The sequence below is a fragment of the Primulina tabacum genome, chromosome 5 (genome assembly GCF_025594145.1).
Source record: "Primulina tabacum isolate GXHZ01 chromosome 5, ASM2559414v2, whole genome shotgun sequence".
NCBI lineage: Eukaryota > Viridiplantae > Streptophyta > Magnoliopsida > Lamiales > Gesneriaceae > Primulina > Primulina tabacum.
Genome location: NC_134554.1, coordinates 15501169 through 15513904, shown reverse-complemented (window position 1 = coordinate 15513904; position 12736 = coordinate 15501169). Strand labels below are relative to the sequence as shown.

At 33.3% G+C, this 12736-nt stretch overlaps 1 protein-coding gene and 2 long non-coding RNA genes across 3 annotated transcripts; all 3 read left to right on the top strand.

The window, feature by feature from the left end:
- Positions 1-2540: 2540 nt before the first annotated feature.
- Positions 2541-3517, top strand: LOC142544851 (uncharacterized). Its single transcript, XR_012820120.1, has 3 exons — positions 2541-2646; positions 2802-2860; positions 3270-3517. It is a non-coding gene; the product is annotated as an uncharacterized LOC142544851 (long non-coding RNA).
- A 30-nt stretch (positions 3518-3547) lies between these two features.
- On the top strand, positions 3548-4823 carry LOC142544850 (uncharacterized). The gene is made up of 2 exons (XM_075651884.1): positions 3548-3689; positions 4313-4823. Exon 2 carries the CDS (start codon positions 4420-4422, stop codon positions 4741-4743), a length of 324 nt encoding a protein of 107 aa, XP_075507999.1. The 5' UTR covers positions 3548-3689; positions 4313-4419; the 3' UTR covers positions 4744-4823.
- Positions 4824-5641: 818 nt separating this feature from the next.
- On the top strand, positions 5642-12352 carry LOC142547007 (uncharacterized). The gene is made up of 4 exons (XR_012820563.1): positions 5642-5827; positions 11185-11275; positions 11957-12049; positions 12158-12352. It is a non-coding gene; the product is annotated as an uncharacterized LOC142547007 (long non-coding RNA).
- The last annotated feature ends 384 nt before the right edge of the window (positions 12353-12736 follow it).

Below are 12736 nucleotides of genomic sequence, written 5' to 3'. Positions count from 1 at the left end.
AGATATTTTGCGTAGAGATGGAACATAAAGAACAAATCGACACAATATTATAAGCCGGATTTTTCTTGCAAAGGAATAAGGATTTTTCGAGAGCTAAAAAGTTTTCTTGCCAAATTCCCAAAAAATTTCGAATGAATCTTGTGCATTAAGAATAATAGAATCCTTATTGATTTTCTAATCCATCTTTTACTTATTTAATTAAATTAATTAAGTTAATTATGGATTCTAATTGCATGCCATATATATTAGCCAATCTCGAATTTTTAATGCACATATTTATATGCAAGTTTTGAAATTATGATATCATGAATATTTTCATATTACATAAATTAATATCATCTTTTATAAAAACTTAATGAGCTATATTTTAACTCAGTTAAAATATAATTTGATTATTAAATCACATTTGAACTTTAATAAATTAACATGATGAGCTTATATTTTTACAAACCCATGATCCATGCTCTCGTTACATTAATCTCATCATAATCCCGGTCGACGATCAAATATCATCGATGTGATAATTTCAACGTGTTTGTTATTATGATGCACACCATAATTTCGAGATCACCAATATCTAAATAAGCCAGGTGCACTCCCTTTGACTGTCTTTAGCAGTCACGCTCTCAAAATTTCCATTAGCTTTTATAAACTTTATTTATAAGCTTATCGATTGATCATATCAAACTTATTCCTTATAAATTCAACTCATTGAATTTATTATCTCAACGGAAACAAGTAAACCAGTGGTTGTGTGACCCTCAATGGTTCAAAGATACAGCTAGTCGTGGGTTCACAACTCTTTGTGATTCATGACAATTTCTTTTATTCGGTCTTACCCTAATTTGCCTACATTCCATGCACCAACATTTGATCATGAAAATATCAGAAACCATTTTCTGATTAAACCCATCGAATCATGGTAAGAACGTGATTCCCTAGGTATCACTGATAGTGCTTGCAAGAACCATTCGATTATGATTAACGTACATTAATGTCCTTTCATCTCATATATCTCGATCGAATCTGCAACCATTGGTTCATCGAGGGTTTCATAAGAACTCGATAACCCTGTGACACATCTTTGATAATAAATAGTGGCATCGCATATACAATTGGAGAACTCTCCCTCTAATGTATATCTCATACTCTGGTCAGAGATTTCATGCACTATTATTTCATCAGATCACACAAAATATTCACACCCGTAGGTGATCAGCGGTGGATTCTCGATTATAATGCACTGACTCCTACATGCGTCGCAACTGCTGTTTGAACTTGATCTCGGTGTCAAAAAAATTCAAAACTTGAATTCTAGCCCATTCCGTTTAATTACAGCTCGATTAATACATCCAAAACTACAATCTATTATAGCCCGAAAGCTTCAGAGTTGATTGCGAAGAGTTGGCTCATATGATTCCAAATTAAACTAGCTATAGCACACGAGGAAAAGCCAATATAAAGAAGAATTCGCGAGATATGGGAACGTAACGCATGATATATGTCACCAATAGTATAAATATTGCATGCAAAATGGTAAACGTGGCTGGCGGAAACAATGTGGTTGCTTTTTTTTGTTTTTATTTTGCTTTAGCCTTTAAGGATTTCAACAAAATTCTTGCTTTTATCTCATTATTTTTATATCATTCACCAAATCAATTACTACGCTGCGGGAAGACCGGTCGAGTGGTTCTCTCTCTTAGAAACAAAATTAATAGTATGTATTTATATGAATATTTCAAAACTTAGAAATTATCTCGTCGACATTTCAAATAAGAAGTTTTAAAAAGCCCCATGAAATTTAAGTTTTATTATTATACAGTACAATCTACCGATGATTACATACCCAAAGACCCAAAATTTAATAAAATTAATTTGTTCCCCCAAATAACTTGCCGAAATATATTTTTAGAAATTAATATTTGATTTAATAGTACAACGATCCTTATATCTGGTACAAAAATAAGATTTTGAGTATAAAATTAGAACTTTATTAAAATTAACCATTGATACGTTTGTTTGAGTACTCAAATATCATACATTAATATCAGATTTGAAACAATTGATATTTAAATATCATATATTAATACTATATTTTAATATTTTTTTATTTGATTTTCATTCAAGAAAAGACGTGTCATTAATACGTATATTTGTTATACATGTTTGTCTACTCAGAATCATATATTAATATCATAACTGAAACAATTGTAATTCAAATATCATATATTAGTACCATATTTCTTATATTTTTTACCCATTTTTATCCGAGAAAAGATACGTGAGCCTAGGGAGTGCAAAAATATTTTTTGAATTAGATAGTGCACAATATCATAAATTTGAAAATTTTAATTTTATGTACCCCACGGTTTGATTAATCTACTTGAATACACACATTTTTATTTATTTTACAATTAAGCATGTATCAGCTTACCAAATAAAAATATAAAATTTGAAAAATGTATTCATGCATGGTAATATTGCGTGAATATTATTACATATGGACAGGGAAATACAATGTTAAACAACTAGGCACAACAAAACAAAGCAATTAAATCCACTTAAACGCCACCCTTGCTTTATATTTTCCATCTTCTGTTCAGTTCAAAACTCTCAAAGAATTAGCTGCACATTGTATTCTCTCAGGTTTGTTCTTACTTTCATCCTGCTCTTATGCTTCAGCAATGGCTGCAAATTAAAATATAAAAAATCTGCTTTCTGGTTTGATATATATGAAAAACCCTAATTTGTCCTGATTTTAACGAAGTCATTTTCGGTTACCTTTCTTTTTAATGTTTTAGTACTCAGAGATCGGAAATCATGAGAAGACAGTGGCCTTGCTCGAAATGTGGATTTGCATGTGAGTTGGTTTCGTTCAATTTTCATCGAAAAAAAAAATCGGTCCGTATGAATTTACATGTCACTCGATTCCAATCGGGTAGATCTATAAATTCGTATGAAGGTCGAACATAAAAGTAAAAAGGGTAAATTCTATAGGGTAAAAGATTCAAATTTTTGGAAAAATTATATCTAAAATTTTGATTTTTTTTTTTAGTTAAGGCAACAATTGGCAGGTTGCTTGATGTGCATGTCTTGATGTCTTTGAGTATAAACTTGGACTTTAATTTTAAATTTTTTAGGGATAATTTATGGTTTTGAATATTTGTGGTGCATGCATGTCAAGTTGAAGTTAGTCTATGCCTAGCTAGATATGTTTTTCTTTTGTTCAAGCACATTTCTAGGTAGATTAACTAGTTTGAATGAAACAGGTTCCTCAACTTGGAGAAGCATGAACCCCACAAAACCTGTAGTGTGCAACTCATGCAAATCGAAGGCGAATTCCAGCAAATCAGGTGCTACCAGTTCTTCGAAACAAGCCGAGGTTACTCATGAAACTACTGATCATCCAACAAATCCAATGTCATACTACATAAAACCGTCGACCTTAATAATCAAAGAAAACAATCTTGATAAGAAAGTGGATTCGGGTTTCTTTGTATTTGGAGAGGATAGATCGGACCCAGTTCGAGTTGATCAAGAACCAACATCGAAGGGAAAGGGAAAGGCTGTCGCTCGCGGAGATGGGCAGAGTTCTGTTGGAATTGAAGATCACTTTCATACTGGGTTAACGTTGAAATCTCCATCTATACTCTTTGAGAATGACATTCATGAAGAAATAAATGAAGATGGTAAATAATATCCTTCCACAAATAAATAATTTTTATGTTCCATTTTCTAGATTAATGTTAATATGATTTAGTAGACTATTTACTCTAGGCTCACGTGACAAAAATCTAAGTAATATTTTCAATACTCCTAAATTTTTTATTACAAAATAAAAAAATTTATGAACAAACTCGTATTAATTTAAAATTTTGTACATTTTAAAAATTTTCAACAAAAATAACATTTTGATCAATTAATTTTATTTATTTTGAGCTGCTCCACTAAATTTTCAAATTTTGATTTTAGTACATTAACTTTGAATTTTTTTTGTTTTAAATTTAGTTTTATTTCGTTGACGTAACGTCGAAAATTGTGGTCAATAATTGGAAGTCAAATCTTATATTTATTTTTTAAAAAAATAAAAAAAAAACTCTATATTCCACACTAGAATTTTATCGCCCCTATGTTCCTGCTTTGTTCCGTCTAGGTTCAAGTCATAGAACTGCTACGTTGAGTTATAATTAGAAATCTTGATGAAATAAGGCAATTTATATTAAAAAAAATCAAAAAAAAATCATAAACATGCATTTTAAAAACATTTCCAGGCAGGTGATCTTTGAAAAGTTTTTTGTTTCGTGATCTACAGCTGCTAAGAAATTAGTGCTCGAGGAAATAGAAAAGCTCTCGTTTTGGAGCGCCGATAAAGTTAAGAAGAAGAAGAGAACCAAGCTTCCCCAGTTTACCCCATCACCGATGGAAAGGTTCTTCAATCAGCTATGTCATATCTCAAAAGAACAAGAGATCATGAACACCAGCTTTCCAAATAATCAAGAGAACCCTTTGTACGACGATTTGTTCATTTACCAGAAATGCAATTTTATACCTGAAAACGAGATAGGTCTCGGGGCTATGCTTCTTCCAGATCCTTCAAAAGAAGTTAGTCAGCCAAGATCGACTACAGTAGCCAATTTAGTCGTTAAACAAGAGCCATTGGAAATCACTGAGCCTGAATCGTCTACAAAGGATAATGAAGTTGCTTCTTGCATGATAGAAATCAAGAAAAGCTCGTCGGAGTAAGTATGATCTTTTTCACGTTCTCGTCGAATAAACTCGTGAAAGACTATCAAGAACATCAGAAAACCGGTGGTTTGGATCGAGTGTTTGATACATATGTATACTTCTCTAGTTATATATATATATGTGATTGCATAGCATGCAAGACATGATTTAAAATAATTATCTTGTTAATGGATTAATGCATGTCATTTTGAGTTTGAATCGAAAGTATTATGTTCGTGTTGGTTCGTTTAACTTGTTTTGATTACAGGGAAGTGGTGAGGGGAGAGGAGTCCCCTTCCTTTCACATAAACTCCACATCAAGGGTATGTAGAAATTTTTAAGCTTCATCAACATTTAATTGGTCTACTACTATCTGCCGCAAAAATATGTTTCCTACCAAATTTAGAAATTTTACTTACTCATGCTTTTGTATATTGTGTTGTTTAAATGTAAAATTACATAATTTTTTATCAGTTATAAACCTAACAAGCAAAAACTCATGTGAGACGATCTTCACGTGTCGTATTTTGTGAGACAGATCTCTTAGTTTGGGTCATCCTGGAAAAAATATTATTTTTTATAATAAAAATATTACTTTTTATTGTAAATATCGGTAGGATTGATCCGTCTCACAGATAAAGATTCGTGAGACCGTCTCACAAGAGACCTACTTAACCTAACACGACAATCTAAAGTGTGTGTCCCTACGATGCACCAAAAACATATTATTAAATGATTTAAATATAAGAAATCGATAAAAAGAAATAAATCAATTACGAACTTTCACTGAAAATTTATAGACAATATAACATCAAGATCCTAAATTTATGTGTGCATTTAAATTTGACAAACCTTACCTTCTGACCTAAAATACAATAAACAAAGTAAAATCTACATAAGTTGAGTGGATACAAATCTGGGTATGGTGAAAATGACTTAAAACAGGGCCCTGCAACAAAATTACGATGTCTAGGTTTTCTTTTGTCAACTTTCTCATTTGCTCCCAATTTCCGAACGACTGTCTTCTCCTTCCTAGGAGCCGGAACCACCGCCGGCGAGATGCTCTCGACTTCTCTGTTGTTCGTCTAAAATAGTTCAACAGGTATTTGTTATCATTTGTATGCTTTTTATTCTGAATTGTGGTGTAGCTAGAAAGATTCAGTTTTGGGCTTGTTGTAGGGTTTTGAAAGCAGGCTGAAATGAATTTTGGGGAAAGTTCTAGATATTGGGTTTATGATCAGCTAATATAGCGGTTACCCAGCCTGGCTGAGTGTGATAACCACGGTTTTCAATCTTTTAGTCTAGAAAATCGTAGTCCAAATTTGGTTTCGTTCTAGTTGTGCCTGCCTGAATGAACTAGGGAATTCAATTTCCTTGTTTTCATCAGCTATATTGATCAAGTTTTTCAGTTTTGACTCCATCTCCTAGATGTTCTACTCGTTTTATGTCCTTAAGTGTGCCTGCTTTATGGGTGAACTGGTGGTTGTTAGTCGTCCGAAACCCATTGGATACTGTTCAGTGGCTGCTGTAAATATTTGTTGTCATTGGTGATGGTGTTGATTACCCCGCCCTTCGTTGTTCCTGGTTAAGCCTAAATATTGATGATTTGATTCTATGTGAAACATGAGCTGGTGGGATCTAGAGATGGATGAAGTTATGTGGTTTTGGAACCCCTTACCTTGGTCATTGTGAATCAAGGCTAAGCTGATGTGAAACACAGCATCAACTACAATTATGGTTGAGGTCCTGGATAAGCAATTTTCAGTATTGACCGGGCCTTTGCTCCTCCACTTTCTAGATTTAAAATTTTATAGGTCTCAATAAACTCTGTTACATATTTATATTGTGAGCAGGTCAAGAATTAGCTTCTAAGTTGTCATTATAATTTACGGCCATGAAGAATTCTTAGGAAAACTTATATATGCTTAAGGGGTATAGAGAGTGCATTTTTTAGGAATTAACTTGGTGTCGCTTTAATAAAAGCTATGATAATTGGACAAGTTAAATCAAGGACTAAAAGGGAGATTAAGTAATTGACATTTACTTGGCAAGCTTCAGATTAGCTAAAGCAAAGCATCTCACTTTATGTTAACATTTATTTTTCTTTCTAATTATTTGATTTTTGACCACTCTTTATTTTAAGGCTTATTGATATAGAGCAACAAGTTTTTCATTAGCCACATGTCTCCTTTCAATCATTGGATGAGCTTAGGAAACTTGAGGTACTTAAGTCTGTATTTTGGAGGCTAAAGGAGTAGTGGCATGATTCATTGAGTTAGGTAGGATTCTTGATAATATTGGTTTTCACTGGCAAAATACATCAGCCGATCTCAGTGATATTATGTCTCGTCCTTGCACACTTTGCCTAAAAATGTTAGGATTATGGTTTTCGAATCTGCTTAAATGACAACATAAAGTTTCAACAATAGCCTGGGCCACTTGGCATTAAGAGTGGAAATGAAGGGAACGAGAGATAAGTTGATTGTCCATCATTGCAATAAATATGCAAGAGAATAGGATCTCTTCATCTTCCAACCAAAAAAAGTGTTCTTAAAAAATTTAGGTGAATAACACGTGTAAATTTCGTGTTAGAAAATATGTTTATAACTATGGTGTTACGACACTTGTGAGGATTCACCAAAGTGCAAACGAAGTTGTATTAGTTGTCATACTGAAGAACAATTGAAGAATGAAAATATAGTTACTTCGCATATCAGTTACTCCATATTGAAGTGAAATTATGGTCGTGTAAAAATCCTATCATATCGCTTCAAAGGTTCATAGACTTAACAAGAATGATTCCTAGAGCGCCTTCACAGGCACTCATACGTGCTTGATGCCAAATTTTTCCAAGTTCTTACTTTATAGGTACGATTCAAGCTTTGCAATGGTATAAAATATCATCACAATATCTTTTGAGAATAATGTCAAATCATAGAAGTTCTTGCTAATTTCGTAAGGGAACACATGCATCGTGTCTATTTTTAGCTCCTATCTTGTCTCACCGTACTGATATGTATACTCTAGTATCGCCCAAGTATCTCCCTATATCATCAACCACAATGTTTACTTCTCGATATTCTTTTTATAAATAGTAGTTTTGAAAATTTACTAGAGGTTTAATTTATGTTAGTTGTTGCCAAAAGACAATAGTGATGTTAATTTGATCTTTGCACTTGCCTTATATTCCACCATAATGTTTGCAAATCAATTCTATTTTTAACCTCTTACCTATCCTCGAATATAAGAAAACAACACTAGTTCTTATTCCAGCGTCATATTTTTTTGTGCGTTAGAATATTACTTTTAAAACGAATAAGACTTTATGCTATAATGTTTGTCAAAAGTTATGCGAGCCTTGGATAGTAACGTTATTATTCTTAACGTTATGCACAATGGTCTTCTTCTTTCTTTGATCTAAGATTGTTATGAGTTCAAATTGGCCTCAGAAATCAATTCCTCTAATTAAGTTCCCATATTTCAAGTGTAATTTTACGCATGTATGGATGAGCTAAGGGAGATTTCGTTGATTCTAATTCCTCTTTTCGATTAATCAAAATTTCTTCCTGAATCATTTAAACTTCTTCCAAGGTACACACCCGTTTTGAAAGCAAACAATGGAACTTATGTGTTGAGCATGCCCAAAATGTTTTAGCTTTCCGTTGGTGATGGCGGGAGCTAACTCGGTTATGACCTTGAACAAGCACAATCCCAATTCCAGAGTATGGATGTGTACTTTTATAAATAGTATTGATATGTATTCTCTAGTATCGCCCAAGTATCCCCCTATATCATCAACCACAATGTTTGCTTCTCGATATTCCTTTTATAAATAGTAGTTTTGAAAACTTACTAGAGGTTTAATTTATGTTAGTTGTTGCCAAAAGACAATAGTAATGTTAATTTGATCTTTGCACTTGCCTTATATTCCACCATAATGTTTGCAAATCAATTCTATTTTTAACCTCTTACCTATCCTCGAATATAAGAAAACAACACTCATTCTTATTGCAGCGTCATATTTTTTTGTGCGTTAGAATATTACTTTTAAAACGAATAAGACTTTATGCTATAATGTTTGTCAAAAGTTATGCGAGCCTTGGATAGTAACGTTATTATTCTTAACGTTATAGCACAATGGTCTTCTTCTTTCTTTGATTTAAGATTGTTATGAGTTCAATTGGCCTCAAAAATCAATTCCTCTAATTAAGTTCCCATATTTCAAGTGTAATTTTACGCATGTATGGATGAGATAAGGGAGATTTCGTTGAATCTAATTCCTCTTTTCGATTAATCAAAACTTCTTCCCGAATCATTTAAAATTCTTCCAAGGTACACACCCGTTTTGAAAGCAAACAATGGAACTTATGTGTTGAGCATGCCCAAAATGTTTTAGCTTTCCGTTGGTGATGGCGGGAGCTAACTCGGTTATGACCATGAACAAGAACAATCCCAATTCCAGAATATGGATGTAACAGAGAAAAATCATCTTGTAATTGATATTCGACCGCACAAGCTCTGGCCTCTTCAAGCATATACAGTTGATGGGTGATAAAGCATTATTCATATTTAAACTTTGTAATAAGTAAAAGTCGTGCTTAACTTGAAACATGTTTAAGCATTCAGTTACTAGAATGTAACTATTATGATAATCGCCTACTCTATAAGAAATTAAAGTATTCACGAGGCGGTGGTTTTTGCTCTGTGGGTCGACTGTCAATCAAGTAACAAGCAAGGAAAGTTCCATTACCATGGCTCGCGGATCATGTGGAGTCTTAGGTGTATTGTGACTATTGTCTATGCGAGGAAGATTTAAGCACAAGAACACGGTGTGACCCATGTGGTCAATGAGAAGCCCCGCGTCGGGTGGGTGTAAAGGAGCTTTCACCTCATATCATTTGATGTTAATAAACTTGCGAAATCAAAGAATAATGGCATGCGCAATGGCTCCATGTATCATGTGGCAAAGATGAAAATAAATCGAAGGGAAGGAGGCCATACAAGGAAGAATTCTGCACATGATAGCGCATGAAATCAACTATGGAAAGTAGGCCTATTCAAGGAAAGCTCCCAAACACATAAATATCAATTAATAGGAAAAGGTTAGGGGTATTCTTCTTGAGTTTTAAATAGAATAAAATGAAAAGAACTCAGCATTTTTGGTCGTGAATTTGGCGAGAACAAGAAGACGGTTTTCTAAGTACAAAGTACAACAGTCATTGTAGAGAACATCTCTTATATTTTGGAGTCGTGTTTCCATTTTGAATAATTAATCTATTTTCGTAAGTATGAATTAATTGCGTATAGACTAGAGAAGTGTGAGGCAAAACTATGTGGAAATCTATATACACTTTAATTCCTTGTGAATATTCTAGCAAGTTTGTTTAATATATCAATTTTGTATTTGTTTAATATCATTTATACTTAATTTTGTCAATTAATAGCATTAATTAATGGTTTGATCCGGATGCTGGGAAAGAGAACAAGATTTGCTTTAAGCGAGATGAAGTAACATAAAGTAAAGCTGACTAGAAGTATAAATTAATTTCTTTTGTGCTACTTTAGGTTTAACTGAAAATGTCGTTTTAGTATTTTAGTTCAATCAAATCTTTATAGAAATATGGAATGTTATTCAATAAAAAACAAAATTATTATGATCTAGAGATAGGCTAATAATCAAATTAGGAAGTTTCGTTGTGAATGGCATTTTATATGCCATATTGGGTTTGAAAGGTGGCGGCACATTTATTTAACAAAGAAATAAAGTAGAAGAGGAAGAACATGCTCGGGCAGCATTTTTTGGAGTTTCGAATTGGTTTTTCATATTGTAAATCTTACACACCATATCGTTTGTCAAATATCGTTTGTTAAATGACTCAAATCACCTACTTGCTCAACGCGAAGTCAGGGCTATTGACGTCATCTTTTATTATGCCCGAATAAGATTAAAATTTCCTGCATCTCCACATTGCAAATGTACACATTTAATAATGCGAGCAACTTGACAACCTATTTGAGGTTGAATTTATTTTCTCTTTCACGAAAATTATTTTTATGGCATAAAAGAAGGTGCAACATTTATCGTTTCCCCTCTCTTTTTTCTTACGTTTTTTTTATTTTGATCACGACTCCGAATTTTTCAGCACTAAATATCATTTTTTATATGGAGTCACTGAGAATGCATTTCTAGAATAATCAAGTTAGTAGAATAAACTTCCTGTACATATTACATACAAAGACACTGGTTCTTCTTTTGTTTAGTATCAAATATATAAACTACAGAAAGCATGAACTCGTCAATGCATGTTAGGTACTTCTTAAAATAGCATAATTGTGTGCATTACTTGTGCTTTAATCGTGCATTACTTGTGCTTTTATTGTGCATTACTTGATTAAAATTTGTATCCATGTTTGATATTATCAGTTCTTATCATTTTCACCTTTTCCCTCTTCTTATAGGTATACAAGTCCCTCAATGAGATGTATGCTCATACTGGGGGAGAAAATTCTACTAGCATCGGTGGAAGACCCCGAGGAAGGCCACCAAGAGGTACATTTCCCTACTACGAAGTGTTATATAGTAAGAGAATTGCGATAATTTGTTTATCTATGCCATTAAGAAGTTCTTTTACATTATAGATCATATTTTAAAATGTGCACGTATTAGTTCTCTAAGCTGTTCTAATATATAAAATGATGTGAATATTTTATTCATTTACATGCTTACACAAGCAAAAATTGCATCATCATAAGATGGAAAGGAAGTGGGTGAGAATTGTGTGTAGTCGGTGTTAATATTAAATTTGATTGTACCAATGAGTCATTTAATTTAAGGAAATTATGGTGTGGAAGACGCAGTTGAATTCAACAAGATTTCATAATCTATTTTATACCAGAGAATGGAATTGAAAATGATTTATCACCCACATTATCTTAGAAGGAACATTAGAAGAAAATGCTTTAGTCGTGGTTTTTACAAGTTGACATCATAGCTAATGTTCCTTTTTTGTGACGTTGTTAGATTCATGAATTCATGTATCTGTCATTATTGAAAGATGTGCTAATGCTTCCATGCACTTTGATTGAATGTGTGGTGCATAAAAAAAAAACTGTACGGGAACTGGCCCAGAAAATTCTGGAGGCCAGAGAAAATTTGACAAAATACTGCAACTTGATAGCTCCTCCTTGGTGGATGTCCCTTCTACTTACTCATTTGATGAAAACACGACAGATTTTCGTAGCACTGAGGCGTGCGGAGTAGAAATCCTTGCTGCAGATGGGGAGACAATGACGAGCGTGTCAATTCCGGAGGAAGAGAGTGAATGTGAGTATAAATATTGAAGGACTAGGCACCAGTTCTCTCATCATTTTGTTCTGTCGTACATCTTCTCAATTCTAACCTGTCTTGAATTTATTTATTTATTTTTGCAAGGTTCTGTGCTGTTTCTGCTTGACAGTGGGGATGAGTCTGAAAAAACTCTGTGGAGCCTGTGATCATGGTCGAATGAGGCTTTACTCAGCATCATTAATCTCCATTGTAAAATATTTATCCTGGTCTCGCTGCCAAACTTTTGTAAAACTATGGAATTAATAATTGAAGTTATTGCATCTGCTTTCTTTGTTTTCATGATCTGGGTTCTGGTGTGACTTATTTTCCATTTCAGTTTCTATGAACTCGATGTTTGGTCGAGTCATTCTCATGCAGTGGATTGTGTTGATGTGTGAAGCTTCATGGTATGGCGTAGAATAAACCGGCTAATGGACGCGTTTTTATTTGTATGTGCTTGAACCTCTTTATTTTACTGAATTTGAAGGCAAGAAATGGATTGTGCGCACCGTGCAACTCTTGTGCAAATGTTGCTGCACTTGTGAAGTAGTTTTCTATGCACGATACATAACTAAGAATATAAAACTATGTTTTGGCAGATCAATGATCCTACTACTATTTTTATTTCGTAGATTGTTCTTTGTGTGACTTATCTAATGAATAATACCACTTTATTATTATTTG

What these genes read in the sequence shown, in the direction of transcription:
- LOC142544850 (XM_075651884.1), top strand. Translation starts at nt 4,420, where the DNA reads ATGGAAAGGTTCTTCAATCAGCTATGTCATATCTCAAAAGAACAAGAG.